The following is a 14,765-nucleotide window of genomic DNA, read 5'->3' on the forward strand; positions in this document are numbered from 1 at the left end:
CACAGCACTTTCTCAAACTACACTGGCCCTTAGATAGAGGACCATCTTCCAAGTGAATAATCTGCCTACTAAAGAAGATTCTAGCAAGAACATTGATTGTCATAGAATAACCTATTTCCTTTTTCCTTCATAGAGACAATGGAGGTATCCTTGAGCTCCTAGGGAATAACCTCCTCTTACCATTAACTAAGAAAATTTCAGTCAGCTTTTGTATGAGCAATGGACCCCATGCCTTATAAATCTCAGATGGAATAGACTCAGTACCAGGCATTTTTCCACATGACAGTAGCTTAATGGCATGCAAAACCTTTTCTTCAGTTGGAAGTTTGGCTACAGAGGGATTGACTCCAATCTGCATTGGCTCCAGCATTGATTGATGATAGTCTGTTGAGAACACTAGTGTTCCAACCTTCTCTCCTTATCATTAATCAATGTTTCTCCATCAGCACTGAGTAGTTGAGATGAATCACAGGTCTTTGTTCCACAAATAGCCTTCAGAGCATCATAAAAGCCTTTGGATTCTTGCTTTGAGCATGAAACTGAATTTCATTTGCCTTTTTACTGAGCCAAGAATCCTGCATCTCTCACTTTCACTTAAGTGATACATGAACTATTCTATTGGTAAACCCTGTGGAATTCTCACTTTTTTGTCTAACAGCTTCTGAATTTCCCCATCATTTTCACCCTAATCTTGTTGTTTGCAAGTGTTCTGGCCTAGATGAATAAATGTGGTTCTGTGCACCAGATCTCTGAAAGCTGCCCACTCTTTTTCTCACTATTGCCCACCATGTATTGACTTAGCTTTGCTTTCAAGTTATCAGTGTTCACATAGGGAAGCACTCTAATCTGTTGACATTAGGATTTCTGGTCACTGTCTTGCCTTGAAGCTGATGCTTTTGTTGGTATGAATGAATTAGCTTGGAGAGTCTATGAGCATGTCAATACTCTGTGACACACATCACATTGTTCCTCCCTCATCCCATCTTTCCTGTCCTTACAATGAGATAGTCTACTATATGCTAATATTTACTGCAAAATTGCATCCATGAAATTTTATTGTCTTTAGGTAAATGGAAAACAGTATTGGTTTGATGATACACGTGAGTCTTCATAAAAAGTGACTTTATTACTTTATTACTCCCAATGACCCCTTGCCATGTCAGGTAGTGTGAGCCTCCTCTGCAATTAATGTCACTCAGAATTATAAAGTTGTCTTTTGGGGGGCCCATTGATGATGAGAGTTTCTAGGTCTCCATAACATTTTTCTTTGATCTCATTAGATTTCCTTTTGGGAGGCATATAAGCTTGTTGACTTGATTCATTTTAATTGAATTCCTAATGTTCCCCATTGCGTTAGCCATTCCAGAAAAATGTGTATCTAGCTGACTTTGATAAACTGGCCTTCATTTGCCAGCCTTGTTTCACTCAGGGCTACTATATAGATGTAAAACCTGCTGAATTCTCGTGCAATTAGAGCTGTTCATCTTTTAGGTCTACTGGGTTTCATGTTGTTCTTAAGAGCGGATATATTTCATGTATTGATGGCAAGTAGAATCAGCTTTGCAGAAGTTTTTGTACATGATTTTTTTGTGTTTTGACCACAGGGCGGGACCCCCACTTGCCATAGGAAGCAGGCCAGGGTTGGGTAAAGCAGATAATTTTTTGGGTACCTTTTCTAGCCCCTTCCTCATGCCAGGAGATGAGTTGTACAGTACTTCAAAAAAGCTGTTCAGACAGCCAGTGGACTTCTCAATCCCACTGCTGCTTCAGTTCAGTGAGAAGACCACCCTATGGCCTGGGCCATTTGTGACTACAGCTTCCATTATATCCACACCAGCTGCTTTGTGACTTGCCTGTCAGAGCAGGACTTTGAGGTAGGTTAAAATGGCAAAAAAGGAGTATGGCTGATGACTTTTGACCTATACACTTATAATTTAATTTAGAAATCTAATTTAAGTGAAGCAGAGTTCTTATAGCCATCGGCTTCTCCCTTCCAGAGGCATCAAAGTCCAGTGGCAAGACAAAAACCAAGATGACCAGTGATGGCTTGAGGATGCAATGGAAAACATGGGCATCTTTGATGTCTAACCAAGCTCTAAGTGCTCCACAACACCTGCTTCAACCGCCTTCATAGCCATTGGAACAAATTGTTCTTATTTACCCATTTTTCAAGGAGAAGTCTTCACACACTTGGAACAGATATCATCCCTCCAACTCAGTGATGGGTTTGAAACCTGTTGTTTGCTTTCAACCTGGTTTAGCTCATCTGTAAGAACAATTTAATGGGGTAATAGCCACTGCACATGCTGCTGCCTCTTGGAGCTATAAGTGAGAGTTGGATGAATCAGGTACACACCAAAGGTGGAAAACAACCCTGAAAAGGGCTCAGCAGTCTGAACATCAGAGCTACTGGTCCTCCCTGAATATCCTACATCCCATTTATATGCTGTTATGCCCAACTTAAAAGAAAAGAAAAATCAAACTTCTTTTCTCAGAGAGCAAAATTCCAGAATAGGTCTCCCCACCTCGTGTAAGAAACAGAGCTATCCTAGAGGAAAGCTTTTAAAAATTTTTATTTTTTATTTTCATTTTCACTTGCAAATTTTTTCTCTCCCTCCATCACTCCCCCATTTTTGAGCAAGAAATATGACAACCATTATAGATAGAAAATCACATAAAACATATTTCTATATTAGCAATGTGGGGGGGAAAAAAGAACAAGAGAAAAAATATGCTAGTTCCAGCATCCATTCTCTACCTGGAGATAGATACCATTTTTCATCCATAGTCCTGCAGAATTGCCATAGATTATTTATCATATTGAGACAGCTGGTGGCTCAGTGAATAGAGTATTTGACTTGCAGTCAGGAAGTCCTGAGTTCAAATCAAGCCTCAGACTCTTCTAACTGTGTGATTCTGGGCAAGTTTCTAACCTCCGATTACCTAACAAAAGGATTTACTGGAGAAGTAAACGAACTATATTATAAAGCAGCAGTCATGAAAACCATTTAGCATTGGCTAAGAAATAGAATGATGGAATAAGTTAAATATAGGTTAAATAGAGTGGAATAGGTTAAATACACAAGCCACAGTAGTCAATGGCTATAGTAATCTACCATTTGATAAACCAAAGACTCTGTCTTCTGGGATAAGAATTCATTATTTGACAAAAATCATGGGGGAAACCAGAAAATAGTATGGCAGAAATTAAGCATAGATCAACATCTCACACTCTATACCAAAATAAAATCTAAATGGGTTTGTGATTTAAAGGGTAATACTTCAAGCAAATTAGTAGAGCAAAGGATAGTTTATTTGTCAGATCTTCGGAGAAGGAGAAATTTATGACAAAACAAGAAATAGAGAAGATTATGAAATGAAACTTAAAAGGTTTTGCAAATAGAACCTATACAGTCAAGATTAGAAGGGAAGCAAAATGCTGAGAAACAATTTTTACAACCAGTGTTTGTGTTAAAGTCCTTATTTCTAAAATACATAGAGAACCGAGTCAAATTTATTAGGATAAAAGTCATTCCTCAATTGAGAAATGGTTAAGGGATATGAACAGGCAATTTTCAAATGAAAAAATTAAAACTATTTATAGTCAATTTTAAAAAGCTCTGTCACTAGTGTTTAAATAAATGAAAATTAAAATAACTCTGAGGTATCACTTCAAACCTGTCAGATTAGTTAAGATGACAGGAAAAGATAACAATTAATTTTGGAGAGAATGTGGGAAAACTAGGGAACGAATGCACTGTTGGTAGAGTTGTGAACTGTTCCAGCCATTCTGGAGACCACTTTGGAACTGTGTCCAAAGGGCTATAAAACTGTGCATAGTCTTTGATCCAGTGATGTCACTACTGGGTCTGTTATCCTGAAGAGATCATAAGAGAGGGGAAAGGATCCACATGTACAAAATTGTTTGTAGCAGCTCTTTTTGTAGTGATAAGGAATTGGAAATTAAATGATGCTTATCAATTGGGAAATGGCTGGAGAAGTTATGGTATATGAATGTTAGATGATGAATGATGAGCAGACTGATTTCAGAAAAGCCTGGAAAGATTTATTTGAATTGATGCTGAGTGAAGTAAGCACAACCAGGAAAATATCATGCACAGTAACAGCAAGATTATGTGATGATCAACTATAATAAACTTCTCAACAACACATTTATCCAAGACAATTCCAATATAATTGGAATGGAAAATGCCATCCACATCCAGGAGGAGAATTATGGAGACAGAATATGAATCAAAACATACTATTTTCGCCTTTTGTATATTTGTTTTCTTTTTCTTTCTTATGTTTTTTCCCTTTTGTTCTGATTTTTCTTTCACAACATGACAATTATAGAAATATGTTTAAAATTATCATCCCCATGTATAATCTATGTCATATTGCTTGCTGTCTTGGGAAGGGGAAAGAAAGGGGGAAATTTTGGAATTCAAAATCTTACAAAATAAATGGTGAAAACTCTCTTTCCATATAATGAAAAAACAAAATACTATAATTTCCTATTTATCCTGTGTGTAGTGTGCTTTGTATGTATTTGTTTGCATATTGTCTCCCTCATTAGACTGTAAGCTCATTGAGAGTAGTCACTCTTTTGCTTTTTTTTTTTTTTTTTTTTTTGTATTCCCAACATTTGGTACAGTTTGTAGCATTCTTAATAATTGTTGATTTATTGGAATTTTGGGATTCAAGGATTCAAGGAATTTTAGATGATTTAATATTTGTATGAGACACTATGAAGGAAGAGAGCTTTTAATTTGGGATTTTATTCAACAAATTAAAAATTAAAAACAACTTTGCATTCTCTGCAATAAAAAAATATGTATCACTAGAAAGGTGAAGGAACTATAAGGGAGGTAAATTCAAAGATTCAGGAATGGAAGTTTTTTTTTCCCCCTATGGTCCAACACAGTACATTTTATGGGAAAATGAGTAAAAGGAAAATTGTATGAATTGTACATTTAAAAGGAACTACTACCCACATTGTGAGAGGAATTAAATAGTTTAAATACTTTCAATTATAGGATTGTAGGATATATCTCCTGTTTAGACAGTGACTGGATAAGAATGAGCATTTGGAAGAATAGATGCATAGAGGATCAAAAGATTAATTACAGTGACATTAAAGTTTCTTATAGAATAGCGAAACTTTAAATTTGGAATCTTCTTGCAATTATTAGTCATTGTGACAGTTCTTTTTTGAGTTGTCATTTGTGGAGATCTAGAAATATACTATATATCCACACTTATTCATGTGTCTGGGTGATTTTGAAGTCTACTATAGAGGTTACTTCTGAATTTATCACATGACTAATCTTCGCTTGCTGAAGATTGCTTTATATAGTCCTATCTCAGAAGTACTCTCTTCCTCAGAAACCAAATTCTTCTTGCTTTCAGATAAAATGATATAACTTTAAGAATCATTCTAATGTAAAATGAATATGAGTAATTTTTAAATCTTCAAGCAGAAATTGGATGATTATTTGTTAAGGCTGAAATATTTTGGAATTCCTGTCAGACTAAATGATCTCTGAAACTCTTCTGATACTACATTTCCCCCTCTGAAGAAGTTATGAAAGAACATGATATTCCTGTGTCCTTTCACTTAACACTTTTTGAAAAAAAATCATTATTTAAAACAAGTTTTTACTACCTGGAAATGGTCTTCACACTCAGTGTTTAATGATAATGTATTTTTTACACTTTCAGAGCATGATGAATGTATTACAAATCAGCACAACTGTGACAAAAATGCACTATGCTTCAACACTATTGGAGGGCATAATTGTGTCTGTAACCCTGGCTATACAGGAAATGGAACCACATGTAAAGGTAGAGTAACACACTAAGTATTTTAATCAGTTAAGTTTAGAGTGCTTCTATGGAGGCACATTATATAAAATATAAATATATAAAATATAAAATTTTAGTAATGACTCCTTGCTGGCATTGATTATATCTATTTAATTATACACATATCTGAATTTTAGCTTTAAAACATAAAACCAATATTTGAATCAAAAGTGACTTATTTCAAATGACTAACCTTATCTCCCTTCAAAGTAGACTCTCCTTTATAAATGCCTTTCATTATAAATCTTAGGAGTGTTAAATTTGATGAATATCCCAGGATTGCTGGAAAATTGAATTACATGGCTATAGAATATTTTTCACACATTCTGTGAAAACTTAAAATACACATTTTATCAATAAAGTTGAAGTGACTTGTTCAGGTTCATACAGGAGAAGGTAGAGGATTATAGTAGGAAGAAAGTACTTTGAAGGTCACATATACTTCTGGCAGGGATTGTGATTTTTCTCTTTCTATCCCAATGCTTAGTAGAATACCTTGTCCACTGTAATCACTTAATGGTAGTTTTGGTTCAGTATCAGATGCTAAGGGGAGATCGCAGAAGATAAGAACCAAAAAAAAAATTGGAACTCAAAATCAAAAATGAATGTTGAAAACTCTCTTTACATGTAAATGGGAAAATAAAATATTAAGTGAAAAAAAAAAACAAAGATGATAGGTAGTTTGATATGGTTTATATGTGTGCTATCATATAAGACATATTTCCTTATTAGTCACAATGGTAAAAAAAAAACATATCAAAAAAAAAAAAGATGAGAAAGAATGAAATGAAAAAATATGCTTTAGTCTGCATTCAGAGTCACTCAGCCCTTTCTCTGGCTATGGATAGTATTTTCCTTTGTGAATCCTTTGTACTTGTCTTTGATCATTGCATTGCTGAGAAAAGCTAAGTGATTCATACTTGATCATCATACAGTGTTCCTGATACTTGATCAACATACAGTGTTTCCCTAGTTATGCTCATTTCACTTTGCATCAGTTCAGACAACAAGGTTTTTCTAAAATCTGCCTGTTCATCATTTTTTATAGTATTACATTACATTCATATGCCACAGCATGCTCAGCTATTTCCCAGTTGATGAGCATTCCCTCGATTTTCAATATTTTGCTATTATGAAAAGGGCTGCTGTAAATATTTTTGCATGTATAGTTCCTCTTCCCTTTTTATGATCTCTTTAGAATATAGATATCTAGTAGTGGTACTGCTATATTAAAAGGTATATAGAATTGTGGACATAGTTCCAAATTACTCTCTAGAATGGTTGAATCAGTTCACAAATTAACCAGCAGTGCATTACTATCCCAATTTCCCACATCCTCTCCAACATTTATCACTTTTTATTACATTAGGCAATTTGATAGCGGTGAGGTGGCATTTTAGAGTTGTTTTAATTTGTATTTCTTTAACCAATAGTGATGTAGAGCATTTTTTTATGTGCCCTATAGATCATTTTAATTTCCTCATCTGAAAATTGCTTGTTTATATCCTTTGATCATTTATCAATTGGGGAATAACTTGTATTCTTATAAATTTAACTCAATTCTCTATATTTTTGAGAAATTAGGTCTTTATCAGAGATATTTGCTGTAATTATTGTTTCCCGCTTTCTATTTTCCTTCTATTCTTAATTGCATTTATTTTGTATGTTCAAGTCTTTTAATTTAATACAATCAAAATTATCTGTTTTGCATTTTGTAATTCTCTCTTATTCAATCATAAAGTCTCTTCCTAATATGACACATAGACTATTCCTTGCTTTTTTTACTTGTTTATAGTGTTACCCTTTATGTTTAAGTCATGCACACATTTTGACCTTATCTTGTTATACAATGTGAGATACTAGTATACCTAGTTTGTACTCTTAAACAGTTTTCCAATTTTCCCAAGAGTTTTTGTCAAATAGTGAGTTCCTTTCCCAAAAGCTGGGATCTTTGGGTTTATCAAACACTAGTTTACTAGTTAAACGTCTTGTGTGCCAAATCTATTCCACTGGTCCACTAATCTATTTCTTTCTTAGTACCACACCGTTTTGGTGATTACTGCTTTATAATATAGTTTGAGATTAGGGATTGCCATCCCACCTTCCACTGCATTTTTAAAAAATTAATTCTCTTTATACTCTTGATTTTTTGTCCTTCTAGATGAATTTTGTGGTTATTTTTTCTAGTTCTATCAAATATTTTGGTAGTTTGATTGGTATGGCACTGAATAAATAAATTAGTTTAGGAAGAATTCTCATCTTTATTATATTGACTCAACCAATTGATACTTTTTCAGTTGTTTATATCTGACTTTATTTCTGTGAAAAGCATTTTGTAATTGTGTACATATAGTCCTGGATTTGTCTTGGAGATAGATTCCCAAATATTTCATATTGTACAGCAGTTATTTTAAATGGAATTTCTCTTTTTTATACCTTGCTTCTGGGATTTTTTTGGTCATATGAATAAATGCTGGTATTTATATGGGTTTGTCTTATACTTAAAATTTTGATAAAGTTGCTAATTATTTTAAGTAACTGTAGAGTTCTCTAAGTATATTATCATATCATCTGCAAAAAGTTTATTTCCCCGTTACCTATTCTAATTCCTTCAATTACTTTTTCTTTTTTACTGCTATAGCTAATATTTCTAGTACAATGTTGAACAACAGTGACATCCTTGCTTCAGCCCTGATCTTATTTCCTACAACAGATATTGCTAGCTGCTGGTTTTAGATATATACTGCTTATCATTTTAAGGAATGTTCTCTTTATTCCTATTTTCTCCAGTGTTTTTAATAGAAAGGGGTACTATATTTTGTAAAAAGCTTTTACATCATCTATTGAATTAATCAAGTGATTGCTTTTTTTTTTTTTTTTTTGGCTGAGGCAATTGGGGTTAAGTGACTTGCCCAGGGTCACACAGCCAGGACATGTTTGTTAAGTGTCTGAAACCAGATTTGAACTCATGTTCTCAGAGCTTCAGGGCTGGTGCTCTATCTACTGTGCCACCTAGTTGCCCCTAATCACATGATTTCTGTTGATTTTGTTATTGATATATATAGTCAAATATGTTGATAGTTTTCCTAATATTAAACCAAACCCAAATTCCTGGTACAAATCTCAATGAGATATAATGTATAATCCTGGTGTTATTACTGTAATCATCTCATTAGTATTTTGTTCAAAACTTTTTCATCAAGATTCAGATCAATGATCTTGTGATGAAGAGAGCCATCTATACCCAGAGAGAGGTTTGTGGGAAATGGATGTGGATCACAACATAGCATTTTCACTCTTTTTGTTGTTGTTTACTTGCATTTTATTTCATTTATTTATTACTTATTTGTTGCTGAAGCAATTGGGGTTAAGTGACTTGCCCAGGGTCACACTGCTAAGAAGTATTAAGTGTCTGAGACCAGATGTGAACTCAGATCCTCCTGACTTCAGGGTTAGTGCTCTATCTAGTGTGCAATCTAGCTTCCCCATTGCATTTTATTTTCTTTCTCATTTTTTTCTTTTTGATTTGATTTTGATTTTTCAAAGATAATTGTATAAATGTGTGTGTATATATGTATATATACATATATATATTAGATTTAACATGTATCTTACCATGTTTAACATATATTGGATTACTTTCTATCTAGAAGAGGGAGTGAGAAGAAGAGGGAAATTGGAACACAAGGTTTTGCAAGAGTTAATGTTGAAAAATTATCCATGCATATCTTTTGAAAATTAAGAAGCTTAGTAAAAAAAATTTTCATCAATATTCATTAGGGAAATTGATCTATAATTTTTCTCTGTTTTAATTCCACTTGGTTTAAGTATCAGCACCATATTTGTGTTATAAAAGGCATTTTATTGGTCTCTGTTTTTCTTTTTTCTTTTGAGAGGCAACTGAGGTTAAGTAACTTGCCCAGAGTTACACAGCTAGTAGTAAGTATAAAGAATCTGAGACTAGATTTGAACTCAGATCCTCCTGACTCCAGGACTGATGCTCTATCCATTGTACCATCTAACTGCCCCTGGTCTTTATTATTCCAAATAGTTTATATAGTGTTGAAATTAATTATTATTTAAATATTTGGTAGAATTTACAAATGAACCCATCTGACCTTGAGGAATTTTGTCCCTAGGTAGTTCATTAATGGTTTATTCAATTTCTTTTTCTAAAATGAGATTATTTAGACTTTCTATTTCCTGATCTGTTATTCTGAGTAATTTATATTTTCATACACATTTATCAGTTTCACTGAGACTGTCAGTTTCATTGGCATATAATTGGGCAAAATATTTCCTAATGATTGCTTGAATTTATTCATTGTTGATGATTGTAATCTTTTCATTGTTGATACATTTTGTCTTCTTTTTAAAAATCAAATTAACTAATGGCTTGTTTATATTACTGAGTTTTGTTTGTTTTGTTTTTTCACAAAACCATCTTCTAGATTTATTTATTAGTTTAATAGCTTATAAATAACTTTCAATCTTATTAATGTCACCTTTGATTTTCAGGATTTCCAGTTTGATGCTTAATTGGAGATTTTAATTTTTTTTCTTTTTTAAGTTTTTTAGTTGCATGCCCAATTCCTTGTTCTGGTCTTTTTCTATTTTCTTGATGTAAGAATTTAGAGAAATAAATTTTCCCCTAAGTTTTCCTTTGGCAGCATCCCATAAATTTTGATATGTTATCTCATTTTTGTCATTCTCTTTAATGAAATTATTGTTTCTATGATTTCTTCTTTAACCTACTTATTCTTTAAGAGTAGATACTTCATTTCCAAGTAATTTTTAATTTACCTTTTCACTGCTGTTTGTTTAATATAATTTTTATTGCATTATGATCTGAAAAGAATACATTTAATTTTTCTGCCTTTTTACATTTGATTTTGAGATTTTTAAGCCCTATAACGATCTATTTTTTGGTGTTATGTGCTTCTGAGAGAATGTTATGTTCTTTTCTGTTCACATTTAGCTTTTTCCAAAAGTCTGTCATATGTAACTTTTCTAATATTCTATTTACCTCCTTAGCTTTCTTCTTGTTTATTTTTTGGTTGGATTTATTGAGTTCTGAGAAGGACAATGAAGGTTCCCCATAAGTATATGCTTCCTGTAACTCACTTACCTTCTCCATTAAAGAATGTGGATGCTAAGCCACCTTGTGCATATAAATTTAGTATTGATATTGCTTTATTGTCTATACCTTTTAGCAAGATGTAATTTCCTTTTTTATTGTCTATTTTTGCTTTTACTTTTGGATCGCAAGCCTAAGTTTGTTTGTTTGATTGTTTTGTTTTTTTGCTTCAGACAAAGCATAATTGATTCTGTTCTAAATTCTTACTTTTACTTTATGTGTGTCTTTCTGTTTCAAGTATTTCTTGTTAACAACATTGTAGGATTTTGTTTTTTTGATCCACTCTCCTATCTGCTTCCATTTTATGGGAGAGTTCATCTCACTTTCACAATTATGATTACTACCTGTGAATTTCCCTCCATCCTATTGTTCTTCCTGTCTGTCAGTTCTCTCCTTTACTCAATCTCCTTCCCTTCTATTTATCTTTTGGATATTGTAGATTTCTATATTCAGCTGATTGTGTGTATTATTCCCTCTTTGAGCCAATATTGGCAAGAGTAAGGCTTAAGTGATGCTCATCACCTACCCTTCCACATAATAAGTCTTTCATTCTTGTTTTTGTGAAATAATTTTATCCCATTTTACTTCTCCCTTCCTTCTATATTCAATATACTTCTCTTTTTCATCCCTTAAATTTTTTCATGTCATTCCCTCAAATTCATTTATAACTTGAGTTTGTATATTCCCTCTAACTCTATGAGTGATACAATTTTTAAGAATTAAAAGTATCACCCTCCTGTGTATTGATGTAAACAATGTAACTCTATTGAATCTTTTATATTTTCTTTCCCCTTTTTACCTATTATGTTTTTCTTGAATCTTGATATTGGAAGTCAATTTTTTTTGGCATAGTTCTGATCTTTTCCTTATGAAAGTTTGAAATCCTGATATTTCATGGAATGATGTTAAGGACCACGCCTAAGTGCAAAGGGAAGTCAATTCTTCAAAAGCCCCCACAGATGTGAATCATAACACACTTGAAAGAATTGCAAATCAGTTTCTACAGATGCAGATGTTGCTTGTGAATTGGGAATGAAATAAATCGGATGCAACAAGTAAGAGGAGAGAAGTCAGAGAATGCAATTTATATCGTTATCATTCTCTCACGTGAAGGGATCTATTCTGCTAGACAGAATTAGATCCCTAATAGCCTCTAGCAAGTGGCTCCCATAATAGAATGACCATTTTCTCCTTGCTGTATTTTGTTTAATTTGGCTAAGTGACTTTAGGTCCTATATCCTTTGCCTACTGGAGCATCATGTTCCTTTAATGCTGCAGTTGCCAAGTCCTAATTGGGGCTTTCTGATGTTTGGATTGTTCCTTTCTGGCCACTTGTAGCATTTTTTCTCTTGACCTAATGTTCTGAAATTTGGCTATATTCCTTGAAGTTTTTATTTAGGGATCTCTTTTTTGAAGTGATAAGTTTCAGTGCTTATTTTGCCCTTTGATTTCAGAACTTCAGGGCAATTTTCCTTGATAATTTCTTAAAAGATGCTGCCTACATCATCCTTCTGATTATGACTTTCAGATAGTCCAATGATTCTGATATTATTGCTCTTTGATTTATTTTCCAGATCACTTGTTTTTTCCATGAGGTATTTTACATTTTCTTCCATTTTTTCATTCTTTTGATTTGTTAGATTGATTCTTGATGTTTCATAAAATCGTAACTTCTACTTGCCCAATTAGCTTTTGTACTTTTTTCCAGCCATTTGGTTAATTGTATTATTTTAGGAATTGTTGTCTTCAGTGGATGTTTTGTATATCCTTTTCCATTTGGCCAATTCTACTTTTTAAGCAGATTTTTCAAATTAGTCTTTTTTTTCCATAATTCTCTTGCACCATTCTCATCTCTTTCCCCAAGTGTTCCTTCTACCTCTCTTATATGATTAAGCAGATTCTTTGGGGGCTTGAGATAACTTCCTGTTTTTCTTTGAGGTTTTGCTCATCGGTATTTTGACATTGAAAATATTTCCACATTAGCTGTATGTCCCCTCCCCCCCAAAAAAAAGGGGGAAAAAAGCAATCTTTGGTGATTCTTGAGAGGGTAATTTCATTCATATATATATATATATATATATATATATATATATATATATATATATATATAGTGAGGTCAAATAGTTTTAAAGAACTGAAGTCATCAAGTATACATGGATTTTTCAAGAAGTTTAGTTGAGAAGGAATTGATATAAGATGCTAGGCAGCAGGATCAGTATGATTAACAATTTTATTTAATTTTTATTTTTTAAATACATGTAAACACATTTTAACACATTTAAACATTTTTGTTCCAATTTTTCTCCCTCCCTCTCTCCTTTTTCCCTCCTTGAGAAGATAAACAATTTGAAATAGATTATACATATGTGGGTATGCAAACCATTTTCATATTAATTAGCCATGCTAATGGCTAACAAAAACAATAAAGAGAGAGAGGAAGAAGAAAGTAAAAATGCTTCAATCTACATTTGTATATCATTGATTCTTTCTTTGGAGTTGAATAGCAATTTTTGGTCATTAGTCCTTTTGAATTGTTTTAGATCATAGTATTGCTGAGAATAGCTAATTTATTCACAATTGATCATCTTACAATATTGCTGTTACTTTGCACAATATTCTCTTAATCTTCCTTTCATTTTGAATTAGTCCATGTAAGTCTTCCCAGGTTTTTCTGAAAGCATACTGAAATGGGCATTTCTTATAGCACAATAGCATTATTCCATCACAATCATATGTCAGTTTGGGGTTTTTTAAGCTTTTTATTTTTAAAACATATGAATACATAATTTTCAATATTCATCCTTGTAAAACCATATGTTCCAATTTTTTTCTCTGTCCCTTCTTCCCCCACCTCCTCTGGACATATCCAATATGTGTTAAACATGTGCAATTCTTCTATACAGAATATATCAACTTGTTTAGCCATTTCCCAACTGATGGGCATCTGTTCAATTTTTCAATCCCAATTTTGCCACCACAAAAATATAGCTGCAAACATTATTGTATATATTGATCCTTTTCTTTTTTTTGTTACTTTGGAATACAGACCTAGTAGTGGTATTGCTATGTCAAAAGGGCATACAAAGTTTTATAAGATTTGGGCATAGTTCCAAATTACTCTTCAGAATAGTTTAATTAGTTCACAACTCTATCAACGATGTATTTGTGTGCCTATTTTTAATATCCCTTCCCATATCTATGATTATTCATTTATGTCATATCTGAGAGCTTTGAAGTGGTACCTTAATATGTTTTAATTTGCATTTTTTTTAATCGATAGAAATTTAGAGCATTTTTTCATGACTACAGATAGCTTTGATTTCTTCTAAAAACTTTCTGTTAATACTCTTTGACTATTTATCAATTGATTCATAGTCTTATAAATTTGACTCAGCTTTCTATACATTTAAGAAATAATGTCTTTACCAGACAAACTTGCTATAAAATTTCTCAGTTTCCTGCTTTTTTTTTCTAATATTGACTGAATTGGTTTTGTTTGTACAAAAACTTGTTTAATTTTATGTAATCAACATTACCCATGGAAGGCTCTGTATTTCTTTTTTGGTTGTAAATTCTTCCTTTATCCATAAATTTGATAGGTAAAATATTCCATGTTCCCCTAATTTACTTATAATTTCACAATTTATATCTAAATAAAGTATCCATTTTGTGTTGGTGTATACCTAGTTTCTTTCAAACTGTTTTTTTTTTCAGTTTTCCCAGCTATTAAAGTCAAATAATGATTTCTTGTTCCCAAATC

At 32.7% G+C, this 14,765-nt stretch overlaps 1 protein-coding gene across 2 annotated transcripts in view; it reads left to right on the top strand.

The window, feature by feature from the left end:
• Positions 1–14,765, top strand: part of NELL2 (neural EGFL like 2) — a 138,782-nt gene that overhangs the window by 104,094 nt on the left and 19,923 nt on the right. Inside the window, exon 15 of one of the 2 annotated variants that reach the window (XM_052000392.1) lies at positions 5,725–5,847. The exons of the other annotated variant lie outside the window; for it this stretch is intronic. Within the exon in view, the coding sequence (XP_051856352.1) occupies positions 5,725–5,847 (123 nt within the window). The remainder of the gene's footprint in view (positions 1–5,724; positions 5,848–14,765) is intronic. 2 annotated transcript variants of the gene reach the window in all.

This window comes from Antechinus flavipes, chromosome 5 (assembly GCF_016432865.1).
Source record: "Antechinus flavipes isolate AdamAnt ecotype Samford, QLD, Australia chromosome 5, AdamAnt_v2, whole genome shotgun sequence".
Classification (NCBI taxonomy): Eukaryota; Metazoa; Chordata; class Mammalia; order Dasyuromorphia; family Dasyuridae; genus Antechinus; species Antechinus flavipes.